Below are 17,782 nucleotides of genomic sequence, written 5' to 3'. Positions count from 1 at the left end.
AACGTTGACGGTTGGAATATAAATCAGATCTATTTCTGCAAGTTATTGTTTTGTCTTTCTGGATCTTTGACCGCTCATTTGATTGTGTTCTGCTTTCCTCCCATGTTACCCTCGGCATTATGTCTTAATTTTATATTTATATATGTGCAGTTCATGTTGCATCATAAATATCAGTGAGTATTGATTAGGAACTAATATTCACAAGTTGTTTCATGATATGATTGGACAGTCAACTATCCTAACAGACAACTTACACATTTGAAGGCCCATATTAGACACAATAATAATATAATAATAATAATAATAACCTGACTTAACAAGAAGCTACATTAAACTCGCTACAAAAGGAAAAATAAAATGGGAACAAAAATGCATCGGTGGGCTGGAATACAGGCTGTGATTCGGGTAAGCAGCTAAGTCGATATACTTTAATGTACGCTGTGTGAATTGACTGACTCGGAGCAAATGCCACTCCAGCGACCAGGCGCGTGGGATTTATTTGTAATTTAGGCTGTCGCCACTGCTGGAAAAAGTCATTGAGCATTCATTGTTGGAAATGGAGAGAGTTAACGCTGAGTCTGTTTCTGTATCTTTATCTCTCATTCCCATCATTTTCAGTGCCCTCAGTTCCTCCCTGTTTTTAGCTTTAGACCCTTCTCTTCTGTATTCTCTCTCTCTCTCTCTCTCTCTCTCCCCCACACTCCCTCCTTCTCCATCTGTCACTACCCTCATCTCTTTTTGGCTTCATCCCTCTGTATCCAGCAGTCTTTCCCCGCATATCTGTCACTCTGTGGCGTCCAATTTTCTTCTGCTTTTGAGTTGTCTGTCACGCTTCCTCTTTCTTTCCTGCTGCTCGAATTTTGTAACCCCCCCATCCACTCCAACCTGAACCTCCAATACTTACTTTTTTCATATTAGTGCAATATTAAAGTATAGTATACTTACATTTTCTGAAAGTGAATAGCTTTTAACCCAGAGGGAGATGCTGTTCTTAATTGTATATTTAACATCCATTATGAGTTAATAGAATATTAAGATTTAATGATCCAACAATATGTAAAGAAGTTCATATTAGCTCCTCATCAACCAGCTACAACATTACTATGCTGTTTACACAATAATGCATCGGTAATAATAACCCTAACAACGGCCATATTTCTGCAAAATGAATCATTTAACTTTTGATACTTGGGTATTTTTTGACTGATTATACAACTGAGATGTTGAATTCCGGACTTTAACTTGTAATGGAGTATTTTTTCATTGTGGTTTTGCTACTTTAAGTTAAGTAATGGGTCAAACTACTTCTTCCACCACTGCCATCCTCCCACTCTGACTATATTTTTCCCATTCTGTTTTCATTCTTCTCTGTCTGTCTCCCCCTCCATCTTTCTCCAGCTTTGTCTCTCGGTCTGTTTCTGTCTGTCTGTCTCTCTAGCAGTTAGCTAACAATGTCTTCCTCTGCCTCCACACCACAGCCAGCAACTCTGACTAGATCTCCATTTAGCGCTTCAGCCTCCCAGGCAAGGAAGAACAAGGGGAAGCTGTCTCTCTGCTGGAAAAGACATAGACACATGCACAGACCTTTTAGATCAGAGCACAACCGTAACACATAGAAAGAGAGCCAGAGGTGGCAAGTAAACGCTTAAAGTATCAATAATTACAAAAGGAAATCCATTATCTGATTTGAGAAGTTTCACATTTCCACTGCCCTTTGTGTACCTTATTTTCCGACTGCAGAGGTTGCATACTTTTTAAATGGTCTACCACACAGTTGCCTCCCCAGAAACATGTTCAGCTTGAGTTTTTCTTTGCCTGAAGGCAATTTACCAAACACAAACTGAGATGTAGTTTTGTCCGTCCTGGCGGTTTTGATGCTGTCAGCCCATGAGTGTATTCACTGTAACCAGGCACACTGACAAGTATAGTTCAGACTTGATTTTAAACTCTTCCCAGGGGAGAACCACTATTGCCTCTTTTCACTATAATAAACTTGTCAAAGAGCCATAAAGCTGGAGGCGTTTTTAAGTTACGATTCAAATACTTCTTTGTCTTAATGTGAAATACAGAGCTCATAGTTTGTGTACATGGCCTGTACTCTCACATATAACTTTTTTTCCCTCACTTTCAGAAGGCAAATATGTATCTTCTCTTGCTGTAATGCAATTTATTGAAGGAGAAAACTAGATTGTTGAAACTAAATATATAAGTAAATAGCGAAGCAGAGTCAATTGTTGAGTGTTGACTGGTATTTCCTTACTTGCGAGCTTGTGGTAATTTACAGTTTTTATTGTGTTGTACTTCCGTTGCATTGTTGGGAAACAAAAGTCAGGCCTAAGTAATATTTTGGGGTATAAATTAAAGGCTGGCGATCCTCTGCTGTAGTCTAGATGATGTGCTTGAGGGAGTGATTGAGTCACATGGTAAGCCGTGTGTGTATCCTCTTCCCCATCAAGGACAGGCTGTTATCAGCGCTGAAGCCCAAAGCATACTGGGAGATGTAGTTGGAACAGTAAGCTCTGAGCTGTCCTCAAAGTGCTGGGCTTTTCTTTTCTAATCATTGGGATGTGCTCAAGTGCCAAAGGTCAGGTGGTGCACTGTAAGGCAAATTAAAAAAAAGACTAAAATAGTCCCGTTTTTGCTGACATTGCTTGAACCATCATTCAAGTGGCCCCAGCTGCTGATGACAGTCGGTCAGCATGGTCTTTCTCGATTTCGCACTGTGGTGACAATTGACTGAGGGATATGATGATGAATCACGTATGTTTTGACCAGAAATGATCCAGTGTCAAGCAACCATCACTGATACAGTTCTGGAAGTTGAATCCCCTCTGAACAATTTGGACATTTTTGCTTCCAATACAATGACAGATATTCCACAAGGAACAATTTGATGATCTTTCCTTTCCTTTCTTCGTACAGACTTCTTTTAAAAGGCTGTCCATTGTCTCCCAATTACTTTCAAATTGTCAGTCTATTCCCTTCAAGTCTGCTTCAGAGCCCTTACAAGCCTCCGTTTTTTGCTCACCCACACCTGTTTGTGAAGTGGCCACATTGTTCTTGGATGAATTTCTTCTCATTTATCTCTGTATCCCTCTCAACCACCGTCAAAGGGAATAGCTTCTCTTCCTGTCTCCTAAATGGTTAAGGCTATTAAGTGCCAAGTGCGTGGCCCCATTTAGAGAACTGCACTCTCATTATGTGCCGAATGGATTCCCCCACCTCATCAGCAGTAGCAATTCATGCTTTCTGCAATTGGATTTTCTCAATAAAAAATGTAATGAGTGGAATGAAAAGGCAGGACTTTCAAAAATAAAAGCAGACGATGGCCATTGTACCGTACCACCTGATACTTAAAGCACTTATGGCATTTGGAGGGATGAAGTCAAGCCAAGGCCAAGTCATGTATGAGATGATCAGGCGTCATTGTTGGTAATGAGTTTCCCCTTCACTGACCACAGTCCTGTGTCTGTCATTTTGTGTTATTACTGCATGGCCATTTAAAGGTTTTATCACTGTCCATAAGGAGGCTGTAAATGAATAGATAACCAGCATTATTACCATATCTGTTTCACTTGAGTTGCATACCGTACTGAATCATCACCGGTCAGATCACGAGAGAGGGTGCTGACATTTATATTGTCTGTTTCTGCAAAATCTTGGCACAGCAATGTCCATCTGATTACCATTTATTTTCACAGCACTCCACCTCATGACCATCTGGTTATCAAGTTATTCATTTATGCAGTTTCTCTGATGTGCTTGGGTGTTTTGTATATTTATCAATGTAAGCTTAATAAAATGTAAGAAGCTATTTGTGCGTGTACTGTTTGCACATGTATGTATATGACTGTGTATGCATTCTTACCAAGATATAGTTCACTTCTCTTACAGAGCATGATCAACAAGCCTTCAATACCGGAGTACAAGGTGGCAGCGGTGCAGAAGTCGCGCTTCATTCTGCTCCACTACAGCATCTCTAAAGCCCTGTGGGATTGGCTCATTCTGCTGGCCACCTTCTATGTGGCTGTCACCGTGCCCTACAACGTCAGCTTCACGCCGTACGATGACACCGTCACAGCTGCGCGCTCCACCATTGTCAGCGACATTGTGGTGGAAATGCTCTTTATTATAGGTGAGTGTTGAAAAGTAGACGTGGTTGCCCGATTTTGCCCTGAGGTTCTGATCACGAGGTTTGACCACCATCAAGCCAATTATTTCACGTTCATGTCTGAGTCCCTCAACTTGGCAAGAAGAGGGAGGATACCAGCCAACTTTTTTTTATTGTACAGCACACTGCTGTGTGTGCCAAAATCATTATCATCATCTTACCTTTTAGCTTCTCATAACTGAGATTTGTATTGAGTGATGAGCCAAGAGCTCTGCAAATATCAACAGCTTGGATGACAGATACGGTTGTTTTCTTTTAAATCAAACCATACAACCAGAGGTCTGCTTGTTATGTGTGCTTGCCACATTCTGACACTAAGATGAAGATGATCTGTGTCGCAAACTTGCTGATTCATATGGATGCATTAAAACAATGACTTAAATTCAATACTTTCAAAAGTGTGAATAACAAACATTGTGGTGTGGTCTAAAGTATACTGTATATTACATACAAGTGAACCACTGGGATTTAAACCCAGCTTTCCTCACTGTATACAATGTGTTTATCAAACCCACATAAATGTCTGATCTCGTCTATTTGAATGAATATGACAATACCGTCTTTACGTCACTGGAGGGGAAACAATACCACCTTTAACCTTTGTATTTGCAGACATCATCTTAAACTTCCGCACCACCTATGTGAGCCAGTCAGGGCAGGTGGTGTACGAGGCGCGCTCCATTTGCATTCATTACGCCACCACCTGGTTCTTTGTGGACCTGGTGGCTGCCCTGCCCTTTGACCTGCTGTATGCCTTCAACATCACAGTGGTGAGTGCAACTGGACAATAATATGTTCGGCCGTCTTCTTTTCTCTTTTTTTTTCACTGGGACTGCTGACAAGCAGCAAATGGATTACTTATAATAAATAAATAAATAAATAATCCCTGAAATGTTTGGCCTCTAAAATGCTCGACCTTGCATTCCACAAGGCAGCTATTGTTGCTGCCTGCCTGCCTATGTGACTACTCTTCCCTAAATAGTGAATTTTACACAAGATAAGAACATTTGTTTGAGCAAAACAAGTCGCTGATTGTCCAAGCTGTGATATTCAGCTGTGTATATGCCGTATATGTACAGTCACAGTGTCTTTCCAGATACAACACAAAACCAAGGGATTCACTTTCTCTCTCCTTTTCTCCCCCCCCATACTTGCTTCTCCTCTTCAGACCTCCCTTGTCCACCTGCTTAAAACGGTACGCCTGCTACGCCTCCTTCGTCTGCTGCAGAAGCTGGATCGTTATTCCCAGTACAGCGCCATGGTGCTGACCTTGCTCATGTCTGTGTTTGCCCTGCTGGCACACTGGATGGCCTGCATCTGGTACATGATTGGACGTAAAGAGATAGAGACCAATGAGACCTGGGACATTGGTGAGTCTGATTGAGGCCTTGCTAAGAGGAAGCTGTTGAGGTATGAAGGTCAGGTTTAGGGCTCCATCCAGCAAGAGCATCCTTTTTCTGTGAAGGATAAATGAAGTAATAGTTCAAACTGATTCTTTAGCATGCATCATCATTCATTAAACAAATCCAATATATCATATTCCCATTTCATAACTTAAGCATGGTGCTGATTAGACTTGTTTCACTTACCCTTGGTGCTGTGTAAGTCATGTGTTTTCTCTGTTTAAATAGGCAAAAATGACAACAAATAAGCCTAGATTTAGCTTTTGTTGTGTCCCGTTTAGCTATAAATAGTCATTGCTCACCTATTGGCGTGTGTAGCTCTACTCAGTGGTGAAATAGTGACGAACACCATACACTCTAATGAGGACTAAAACCAGATAAAAAGCTGGTAAAAAAAAAGAACGACTGTAAGGAAGCAGCACAGTAATGTCTTGTTTGTGTCACTGTTTGTAAATGATACAACATGGAGACCAAAGAAAAGCCATGATCACAAACTGACAGTTGTTTCTAGTCTATAAATTATCTGAGAAATATCTGAGCGCTTGTCTTATTTCTTACACAGTTGCCTGCGTCAGATCGAAGAGCGTAACCATGTTTAACCATGTTTAGGTTTTTCTTACTTCCAAAATGACTGCAGCCAAGTTCAGTCCTACAGTTTAACAACCATATGTTATTTCTTTAAACAACCTTAAACAGCAACACGCATACTGTGACATACTGTAGGCTAAAGCTAAATTAAACATCTGACCCAGTCCGCTGTGCAACATGTGTTTGTGTTTCTAATTGTGTGATGGCGCATAGAGTTGTGGCGGTATATTCTGTCTATAGGGAGGTTAGGTCCACCCTGCCAATTACACTTGGTCTAGTTTATCCCTGGAGGAGCCGATCTAATTCTGCCCTGTCCCTCAACGACATGCCAGCCTCATGAAACTGCTGAAAATCTCTGTCACACACACACAGACCCAAACATACACGCCTGTCTCTCTGAGACCAGGTATTGTGGTACCATATTGCCACTACCACCTGTCACAGAGCTGACAGAGCTCAGACATAATAATAACATCAACCATAACCTTTGAACAGTGTTTGCTCATGCTCTACCTTCTCATTCAAGGGTGGCTTCATGAGCTGGGCAAACGTCTTGAGACGCCCTACATCAACAGCACGGTGGGCGGCCCGACGGTGCGCAGCTCCTACATCGCTGCCCTTTACTTTACCCTCAGCAGCCTGACCAGTGTGGGCTTCGGCAATGTCTGTGCCAACACCGATGCTGAGAAGATATTCTCCATCTGCACCATGCTCATCGGCGGTATGTCTGACACCAGGGTACATTCTCCCTCTGGCGTCCTGGCACGCCAGTGCTGGAGATTCAGCAGGAAGTGGGTCTGATGATTTGGCTGGCCTTTAAAACACAGATTTGTGCCATCTTTATCTACCAATAAACAGATTATTTTAGCTGAGGTGGCAGTTATTGGTTCAACAATCCAGAAAATAATTATCGTGTGGCAATTAAAAATTTTTTCAGAACAGTGATATACACAAAGCTGTAAATGACTCTGCCACTTGTGTAGCTTAATAAGCAAATAACCAGTAACAAGTGTGGATCATTACGTAGTGATCAATATAACATTTTATTTTTAATTTAAAGCAGGAAAAGTGTTTTTAAAAGAGTGAAAAGTAAAAGTAAACCTAAAAAGTGATGTGATTCAACTCATTCCAATTGTAATAGGCCAAAAGAAAATCCCTTTGGAATAAGATGTCAGATTGTACGTTTTTTATGTAGCAATACAACTATTCAGCCTCTATATTAAAACGTGCGTTCTTTTTGTTTCCATCTCTCACACAGCGCTGATGCACGCCCTGGTCTTCGGTAACGTGACGGCCATCATTCAGCGCATGTACTCTCGGCGCTCTCTCTATCACACACGCATGACGGACCTGAAGGACTTCATCCGTGTCCACCGCCTGCCCCAGCAGATCAAACAGCGCATGCTGGAGTACTTCCAGACCACATGGTCTGTCAACAATGGCATCGATGCCAACGAGGTAGGAGTCCCTTTCATTGTTGTGTTGTCATGTAATACTTTTGTTCAAGCTGCCGTCTGCCCTCTAGAAACTTCTGGGTCATGTTTAGATGGGATCTGTGCACTGCACCTGTTCTACAAACCATTCACAAACCCTTTGCAGCTGTAATTGTTCATGATCTTTCACACCCGACACCAAAAGAGGGTAACTGGTGGCAACACAGTCCATTCCCTAAATACCAATGAGTGTCACCCCTTATTACATCTGTCACACATCCCCAGCTCCTGCACGACTTCCCTGATGAGCTGCGGGCCGACATCGCCATGCATCTGAATAAGGACATCCTCCAGCTGCCGGTCTTTAAGGGGGCCAGTCGTGGCTGCCTGCGCTCACTCTCCCTCCATATAAAAACCTCCTTCTGTGTCCCTGGCGAGTACCTCATCCGTCAGGGTGACGCGCTGCATGCCAACTACTTTGTCTGCTCCGGGTCCCTGGAGGTGCTGAAAGACAGCATGGTGCTGGCAATATTAGGTTTGTATTGTGGCCCGGGACTGTTTTAGCATCATGTTTCAGGTGGTTTTGTAGTGGAGCAAAACGGTGAATATTTACTGTTTTTTATTTCAGGAAAAGGGGACCTGATTGGGTCTGACCTGCCTGGTACCGACCAGGTGATCAAGACCAATGCTGATGTGAAGGCGCTGACCTATTGTGACCTCCAGTACATCAATGTGCGCGGTCTGAAGGAGGTGCTGGAACTCTACCCTGAGTACGCCACTGTGTTCACCTCTGACATCCACAACAACCTCACATACAACCTGCGTGAGGGCAGCCAGGGCGAGGTACTAAATACTCACAAACAGAAAACTGGTGTTCATCTAATGTGTCGTTAAGGTTCCCTTTTCCTAATTGTAAGCCTGTCTTTTCATATTCAATCCCTAATTTAAAAATGTTTTTTAAGCCTAGAGAATTCAGAAATTCAATATCTCGTTTCATTGCTCCCCCCCTCACACACACACACACACACACACACACACACACTGTCTGATAGAAAAGAGCAACCCCCCCCCTTGACACTTGGTCTATCACAATGACCAAAGGGCTGTTGGTGGCTTGATTGTCACACCAATTACAATGCGTGGGTGCCACTGTCAGGCAGCCGTATCGCTTCCCTGTTGCCACCCCAAAGCAAAGCCGGATGACATTACAGCCAGACACTGACCTCCTCTCAGTGCTGCCTGTTACCCCTCACAGTTATTTAAGACCATCCTCCATCCGTGGAGAAAATGCACCTGTTTTCAGGCATTGTTATATAATCTGCGTAAAGATGCATCTTGAAACCCAGAAATTGAATAGTTTCATTAATTAAAGAAACTGTGTGACAAAGTGCAATGGCTGTTTTGCACGGTATTTTGTTGAACCGTGCAATCAAAACAAATTAATGCCAAGATGTCTTTCATGTGTGACTGACAAAGCTGGCAAAGCTCCCCAAAGACTTTCCCAATGTTATCAATATTGTCAATCTCAAGCATTTGTACTTGCTTCAAGCATCCTCTTGGCTCCCACAGGCCTTTCCTATTGTTTGAAGGCTTTCTTGCTCATTAGTTCATTCATTACATTTTATTTTTTTTAATCATTTGGTTTGGAATATGAAGAACAGGACATCTGTGCTGGCCATGTTCATTAATGGATGCCATTTTTTTCAGGCTGAGTGAAACTGTATTGATGACGGTTTCAAAAAGAAGAGAATTATAATTTTTGAGAGGTTTCCTCCCATAAAGAGACATCATAGATACCATTTGGCACCTACAGAGAAGCTCATTATTAGAGAAAAGTTATCCCAAGACAAAGAATGTATGTTGTGTGTATAGAGGCCGTGAACGTATACACACTTTTACAGTTCTTACAGTCTTTAATTATGATTCTAGCAGGCTTCTTTGTGGCGTGGCTGATCACAAGCACTCGCTCTCTAACTCTGTCTCAGGCCATCTGCTCAGAGTTTATGCTCAAGCACAAATCCGGGGCTCCGTGCTCAGCTACCTGGTCGAGTTGCCAGGTTCCATAACTCCTGACACACACACACACACACACACACACACACACACACACACACACACACATCTACGGTAGGACTGGTCTCATCCACATCCTCACGGTGGGTGGTTTGCGGTGGGAGTTGTTGTATGATGGGAGGTCCACATTACACTCGAGAGATACTTGAGAATTGCTGACTGTACAGCAATCAGTCATAGTGAAACACTGCCAAAGAAACAGATTGTAGGAATGCCTATTACAGTATAAGGTATCCAAAAGGGACTACTTTATCTTGTCAAATAAAGGAAAAACCCCAGACTACCAGATGGAAAATGATTTTGTTGGATGATTTTTTTTTTTGTCAACTAATTGAATAGTTACTGATGTGTCGATTCAATTATTTTCAATAGGTTTTGGTACAGTATGAAAGTTTTACAGCCTTTTTTACTGCAAACTGCAAACAGAGACAAAATGTGTTTTATGCTATAAAGTGGTTTATTTTTCACAGCAGCTAGAACTGATATTTTCTTATGACAATGTATCAAATGAAAATCTGAAAAGAATTATCACCCTGATCTGCATCCCCCCCTTGGCGTTACAGAGCTTTAGTGTGAGTTTCAGCTCACTGTTTTGTTTAACAGTTTAAAATGTACAACTTTACTGTGTAGTGGACTTCTACAAAACTGCTTTCCAATGCAAAAGCATTGCATCCTCAATAACAATTCGAGGTAAACATATTCTCCCGGATTACGTTTCTTTATGACCTATCACAAATGTGTTTCTAATCATAGTCCATAGAAGTCCGTTTAGGGAGGAGGTCGTGATGGATGGCTGCGACCGTAATCCTGGAGAAAAAAACGTTCCTCTGCAGCGTAATTGAGAATGCAGTTTAGTTGTACGGGAACGTCATTTTGTAGGAGACCGGGTTGACTCTCATAGTGTTGTTTTTGGCCACACCAGGTTGCTGTTTCCAATGAAAAAACTTATTTTTTTAAAACACTGTACACCTGCTCTACCTGCTCAGCACCTGACAGACACAGTTAGCCACTAGCAACTTAAACGGTAATGATATCTTGACAGTGTGCTCACAGCTTGTTTTCGTTTTGCCCAAGTAGACAAAAATAACAGTTATTGCAGTTTTAAGGTCAGGTTGAATGATTTGGTATGGAATGATTATAGACCGAGGAGTATGGCTTGTTTCTTCAGGGAGGTGGATTCAGAGAGATGACTGTTTTCTCCTTGGCAGAAAACATACACCACCAGGGAACCAGCACTGAGTCCCACTTTAACGACCATGTCGCCACAGGGAGAGTTAAGTAGTCAGTTGTCATGGAGTGTGAAGAACAAGCTGGCCGATCAGGAGTTATAGGGATGCAACCCCCTTTGGAGCCTCATATGACAACAACAGTTTAACAAAGATGACGAAGGCAGCCACTGATAACCAGTCGTGGGAGTGAAAGAAGTTTGAAAAGCTAGAAACATGTGTATTACATGTTACCAGGAGTGGCTGAAGGAATACACAGAGGAGATGACAAAAAAATGTCACAACAATTGTCCCAGGTGACAGTGTCATTTCAAGTACTTCCCTTCAATACAATATATCACAGACCGCTCCCCCTCTCACTCTGAGATATATCAGGAGGAATTTGGACTCAGCTGTCAATGGTCTGTATTTCAGATTTGTTTAACTCTTCTGAATAGTTCAAATTTGACCCAAAAACAGATCCCCACGAAATGCGCTCTGGATTTGAAACACAAGAGGCACATCATACAAAACACTGACACACTCGTGTGTGCACAAGCATGCCGTTTTGTAAGTAGGTCTAAATGAAGTCCCTGCAAACCAATTTTGATATGTGGGACACTTGTGGCATCCTTGCCCCATTAATTGCTATCGATGTTCAATTAATGTCATTTGGCACCAATAACCCAGGCTGGCTAATTAATCACTCCACCTTGCCTCAGGGTTCGTCTTCGTTAGGAGGAGAATTCTCACAACTAGAGTTATATTTTTGCTTTAACCGCCTTTTGCTGGAGATGATTTTTAAACTCCGTATTGTGCTTCAGTGAAGGATTAAATTTAATGCGTTTCCTCAGTGAATTGCCTTCCTGCATCAAAGAGCATTACTCGCTCTGTGCTGGTGGAGCGATAGACTGTGGCTCGTGTTGTCACATTAAGCCATGTTGTCAGAAGCACGTTTTTCACACATGAGGGAAGACTTCACACTACCACGGTTTCATTTGCCATCCAGCTGGTGATTGTGCTAAATTACTTGCAACGGTGTAAGACAAACTTTCACCGGAATCCCTCTGCACTCGAGTGTAGACGAAGGATCAGTTATGTGATTGGGCTTGTGTAGCAAAGGCTTTATCACTGGCCACGGTCATTTAGATAGTTCCAAAAGGGTTCGAGTGACTAAAACAGTAGATAACAAATTAGAATTGTACACAGTAAATGCAAAGACATCATCAAAATTAATTGAATATTCCCTGTGGAGTTCTTGACCTCCCCTGGTGTCACACTATATCCCACTGATCAACAGGTGGTAACACGCCAAGATATGCTGCAATGCGCCAATGCTGGATTTTAAATACTTAAAAATCAGCTTTGCAAATGTGTTATGAGGAAGGAAATACACTTGACATGTTAGTTAGACGTCAAGGATACACACAATGCATTTTTTGTGAGTAACATTCCTTTTCTTATAAGTAAACTCCACATGGCGCATTTAATTTTCTAATGCGTCATTACAAGGGTTAAGTTAAATGTTTGAATGTTTGATAAAGAGGATATGGAGTTGAATAAATGAATATGTTGTATGTCTTTTGTAATCCCTGTTGCTTTCTTTTTGTTACTGCAGGGCCTCAGCAGGTTTTCAAGGTCACCCAGGCTTCCCCACGTGAGTTCAAATTAAATGTTCTTCTTCTGTTAGAGCTGTTATTGTTCCTTTTTCCATCTGACACAGTTTCCTCATCTTTTAAGTTGTAATAGATTCAGAAAGCCTGTTTTTTTGAATTGTCAAAGGTGCATTTGTGTCATGCATATTAAATCAACGTTTAACTGGGGTGTCTGGTTTTTCAAGGTAAAACCCTCAGGTCTTTCTGGGTCTTACAGTACTGTACTGCTAGTGGGAGGGTTTGTGGAAGGACTTCCCCTGCAGGTTGAGACTCATTTGGAACAGACAGAGCAGTTGAGTCCCTGGAGTTAGCTCGCTAACTGGGTCAGTGGCTCTCCTAATAGGAAACCTTATGAGCTACTTTTCTCACTATGCTTATCGCCCCGCCTTATGTTCCTAATATTAAAATACTGTTAACAGTGCTCATTTGATGTAAAACCAACGGTTTTTACTGCCAAGCACACAGTTAGCCACGACTAGAGCGTAATAGATCTGTAGCAGGATTAGTATAATGTGATTAAAATATCAGCAGCTGTATCTCATTAAAATCTAAATAACACAATAATGGCTCTTTATCAGCAGCTTTCATAATTAAAAGGCTTATTATGCTTATTACTCATGAAATGATTTGTGTATTGTGAGTGGCATTTTAAATTGGTTAAGTGTTTTTAACATAATTCTTTTAACGTCATTTTTCAGATCCTCAAACACAACAACAAACCATGCAGTTTTAGGATCAGTCCATCCCTTGGTAGTGAGAGCTCCCATAGTGTACAGTTATTAATGATGCCTGTTGTATTTGCTGTTTTGCAGGAAGCCAGGCTCCCCTCTATCGTGGAAACTAAGGGGGATGACCCGGACGACTCCTTCCACCTCTCTCCAGCGACCCGCTCCCGTCGCAACCTCCTGCTTCCCAACTTCAGCAGCCCTGTTCGGCGTACCTCACTGGGGAACCTCCTGGGGGATGAGTTGCGGCAGTTCAACGCCCTGCGGCGCTGCCGTTCACCAAACCTCAGCCGCAGCATCCACGGGCAGAGCTCATCCCCTCAGCCACCGTCAAAAAAAGAGCACAGCTCCCCGAAAGTCACAACGGCCTCAACTTCAGCCCAAAGGGAGTCGGGGGCCGAGAAAAAGCCTTCAAAGCTGCTTATCCCAACCGTCACCTGCTTTGGACCCCCAGATCTTAGTCCCAGGTAGCCGGAAAGCTATTATCACATTTTCTGTTTTCAAAACAGAAATAGAAAACAAACAAAAACGTAATCAAAGTCTAAATGAAAATACTTTGTTGCATGTTGGTAGCTGGTTGACCAAAATAGAAAACAGTAGAAACACCCATTTAATGTAATGCAATATAATGTAATATCATTTTAAAAAGCTATGAGTGCTAAATGTCAATGAACTACAATGTCTTGTTTATTTTGAATCCACACTGTTTGTGTTTTGATTCAGTTTGATCAAACAGTTTGAGTTTGGTGCTAACTTACACTTCACTATATTTAATGTATTCATTATATTATATTTCTAATAATTTCATTAAGAATCCAAAACTTCTGTCCCCTTATTTCACAGTAGTTTACCTCATTAACAGCATCACTATATCATAGGCCTTGATGCCTCTTTTTCTGTGTGTTATGGTCTAACCTGCCTGTGTCATAGACATCTCACTGGATTTTGTAGACCACGTTACGTCTACATATTCACCCTAGTTATGCTCGACATAGAGCATCTCAGATGATCAAAGTAAGGTGTTCGTTGTAACAGACACCTAAAGTCATGCCACAGCAACCGGCATCATCCACTTAATGTAAATGGAGTGTATTTGCATTGCATATTTCAACAGATGCCACTGCATTTCATTACCAGAGCACCTTATCCTCCTGCCCCAACCATCTGTATTCATAATGTATCCCTAAGTCATCCAGTAAGTCCTAGATATGGGTAAGTGCTGGTTCAGAGAGCTCAAGTGTCCGCCCCTCCAGACTGGGCTCTTCTCCTCATGTTCAGACCCACATGGGCCTCTGCCAGCAGCAGCTCTCTTGCCACATTCCCTGGTCGTCTGCGGGCTCCAATGATAATTGAAAAAGCTCTACTGTTACATTAACTCCGGCTTCCCTTCTCTTCGCCCCCTCCCTGCCAGGGTTGTAGACGGCATCGAAGACAATGGACACGCGTTCCACTTCAACGTGGAGCACAGCAGGCCCAATGCCAACACGGGAGGCGGCACCCAAGGTAAGTCAAACCACCTCCAGCTGCGAGGGTCACCCGGGTGCCAGATGGCTGGAGGTAAACCCAAGGGTTCAAACAGTGGATACAACAATGTTGCCCCGACTCCTTCTGGGGGAAATATGAGAGCGCAGAGGAATGAAATGACAGTCGGGTGTCCAAAGAGTCAGAGAACATGTTAAAAGACAACAGAGGTCAAAGCAGTGTACAGATCATCTAACCTGAGCTTTACGCTGATGATCGCTATCATTCTGGCAAAATATCACATTCAGGTCAGTTAAAGTCCAACTAATTTACTTGAGAGATGCACAACATTACACCGTAGCAATCTATGTACAGTACAGCTTCCTAATCACTAAAAGTGTTGTGGTGTAGGATGAACCTCCTGATTTGGTTTGAGTTGTTCTGGCCGTCATGCAGCGCCTCCCGGAGGATTGCCTGCATTATGTTTAGCTTTTTTTAAGTTTGTGCCTCATTGATTCCACATAATTGCTGCTGTGGTCTGTCTACTGTCATATTGGTCGTGTTTTAAGTGTTCACAAGCTTCCCTCTTTTAGATCCTGACATACAGCAGCAACAACATAAACCACTTCTTCAGATAATAGACACAAGAGTAGAGATAACATCGTAGACACGAATCCAAAGCAATAGCACCTACAACATAATGTTTTTGCAGTAATTCACACATAATATTCAACTGTACATATATGCATGCATGTGTGTATGTATACATGCAATACGGGCACATGCTGTGTCTGTAATTTGTCATCCTCTGGAGAAAGGTTTTTCATTTTAATAATGATAAAGACCTCCGTGTGTGTGGCCGAGTTGTGTGCTACTGAGTCAACTACTTATTGTTTTTCTCCTCCTCATATCTTTAGACTCCACACAGGTTAACGCTACTCTGCTGCTTGAGACAGAGGAGGTCAGACGGAGCATCGGTCAACTCAACCAAAAGGTGAGGTACAACTTCCTAACCTGGATTAACATTGATTGGACCAAAAATAATGTAGCCTCACAGATCCAAATTCTGCTTTGATTAGAAAATACGACCTGTGTGCTATTCCGACATTATGAACCGAGTTCCTGTTCAGAAATGAATTCGCTTCAGTGCTGACCTAGAAAATAAGCAGAAACAGACTTATTGTCTGCCGTGTATCTCAGTCTGCCCCTGCACTCTTCATTTTAATGTACATAATGTGAAAGCAGGTGCTGCAAGAGGATCCAGATGGGCCCATGTAAGTCAATATTCATTAATCAGCAGGGTGCTTCTGCAATGCAGAGTGCGGAGTGCTGACTCGACCCAAAAAATGTTGGATAAACAACCTTGATCTACTTGTGGCCCTTCTCTGTCCCTTGTTCACAGTTTTCTGTCTACTTTCTTCCCTATTTGACTCAGTCTGTGTCCCTCTGGATTGCACTACTGCATAAGAAATCATTTTATTTAAGTCAAAGAGGGTTTAAAATGGTTTAGCTATCTTCAGGGAGATCATTAGAAAATGATATCTGGACAGGAATCCAATATTGATCCTCAAAGATAGAAACTGATTCATTTGTCACTCTGTGCTGGGGACTTAATTGGGCAAAAAGGTCTTGTTGTTTTATGTGTACTTTGAAGCTGTACTGTACTTGTGTAATTGACCACGTTTCCTCAGTGTAATAATAGAATATGCTCCAAATCTGTTAACGTCGCAACTAAACTGTGTGCACTGTCTTCGCAGATGGGCACATTAAACCAGGAAGTATCTGAACTCACCAAGGACCTGCACCACATGATGCATCTCCTTCAGGCCCACATATCTGTGCAACACTACAAAGCCTCCCTTCCTTCATACCCATATGGCATCCAAATGGTGTCCAACCCGTCTACAGTCCCCAACACTGGCATGCCCTTTAACTTAGCGCCGACCTTCCACCCCAACAACGATCCTGGGAGCCTGGAAGGCCACAGCCAGCGAAGAGTTGCACCCGCTGGCCACTGGAACTACAGTGGAGCTGCTGAAACCCAAACAGAGAGCCATCCTTGGCCTCAATCCTCTAGTCCACCTGCCAACTCCTGTCTGCCCCTCTCTGTAAACTCTGCATCCAGGTTAGGCCCGTGTCACAGCTCTGAGAGCATGACAACACATCTGTGGACAAGCCCGTCTCCTCTCCGCGCCAGCCCAGGCTTCCAGGGTGGAAGTCCAGGCCTCGCACCTCATGCTGGGTATGAAGACTCTGACAACAGACTTGTCGGTGCTAGCCCGACCACCATCAGCCAGTCCCAGCCTACTTTGTGCCTGCAGCCTCCCAGTGACAGTGATGAATACTCTTGCCTTTTGTCCGGTGCCCCTACAGGTACGTCCACACACAGCCTGCTGGACTCGTCACCCAGTTCGTACCCCCATCTCTCCCTGCACTCCGAGTCCCATCTGAACTTATCGCAAGCCTCGCATGAGGACATTTGCGTTCTGATATCCGCCCCAACATCCCATAATGTGATCCAGGACACCTCCCTCTTCCAAATCGAGGACTCACACCCCTCGGTCCACCCTGTGTCTGCATCTCCCCCCATGTTGCCAGGCCACCCTCTTGGATCCTCCCTGGATTCAGCCTCACAGCGATCGGACGCTCTCGAGCCTGATCTTCCGCTGGGCGACCCGTCTGCCGTAGAACACACCAGTCTGGAGTGCCTGCTGGGGAACGGGGGCTCTATGGAGAGCAGGGACAGTGAAAGCGTGTCATCGCGAAGGTCCAGCATTGGTGTTCAGACTCAGAGCACGGAGCAGTCGTGGTGTCTGGACCTCACAGATTAAACTGTTTCAGGGGTAGACTCACTGACGTCACTACAACTGGAGGAAAAAAAGTTATAGACATGCAACTACTTACAGTGTTAAAGAGACCCTGTGGGAGAATGTCAATGTGTGCTGTATTTACAAACTTCATTTCTTAACTTAATTTGTCAAACTCCACACAATTTACACCATTTCTATGCAAAAGCATGTCATTTGTGCATTATCTTGGATTTACTGAAGTGTGTCTTTTAAATAAAA

The 17,782-nt window shown here is 43.0% G+C and overlaps 1 protein-coding gene across 1 annotated transcript in view; it reads left to right on the top strand.

The window, feature by feature from the left end:
• The window catches only part of LOC306713017 (voltage-gated delayed rectifier potassium channel KCNH4-like), a gene marked incomplete at both ends in the record, with an annotated part of 31,800 nt that extends 14,255 nt beyond the window's left edge, over window positions 1-17,545 (top strand). The window contains 12 exons of the mRNA XM_079182533.1: window positions 3,895-4,135; window positions 4,784-4,941; window positions 5,340-5,541; window positions 6,689-6,883; window positions 7,421-7,620; window positions 7,881-8,130; window positions 8,224-8,438; window positions 12,492-12,530; window positions 13,341-13,720; window positions 14,665-14,756; window positions 15,632-15,708; window positions 16,472-17,545. Coding sequence (XP_079038659.1) covers window positions 3,895-4,135; window positions 4,784-4,941; window positions 5,340-5,541; window positions 6,689-6,883; window positions 7,421-7,620; window positions 7,881-8,130; window positions 8,224-8,438; window positions 12,492-12,530; window positions 13,341-13,720; window positions 14,665-14,756; window positions 15,632-15,708; window positions 16,472-17,545 — 3,123 coding nt within the window. The remainder of the gene's footprint in view (window positions 1-3,894; window positions 4,136-4,783; window positions 4,942-5,339; window positions 5,542-6,688; window positions 6,884-7,420; window positions 7,621-7,880; window positions 8,131-8,223; window positions 8,439-12,491; window positions 12,531-13,340; window positions 13,721-14,664; window positions 14,757-15,631; window positions 15,709-16,471) is intronic.
• Between the last annotated feature and the right edge of the window lie 237 nt (window positions 17,546-17,782).

Source organism: Pholis gunnellus (assembly GCF_910591455.1).
Source record: "Pholis gunnellus genome assembly, chromosome: 21".
Classification (NCBI taxonomy): domain Eukaryota; kingdom Metazoa; phylum Chordata; class Actinopteri; order Perciformes; family Pholidae; genus Pholis; species Pholis gunnellus.
Note: the sequence above shows the minus strand (reverse complement) of the source record. Positions and strands in the feature narration are given on the sequence as shown.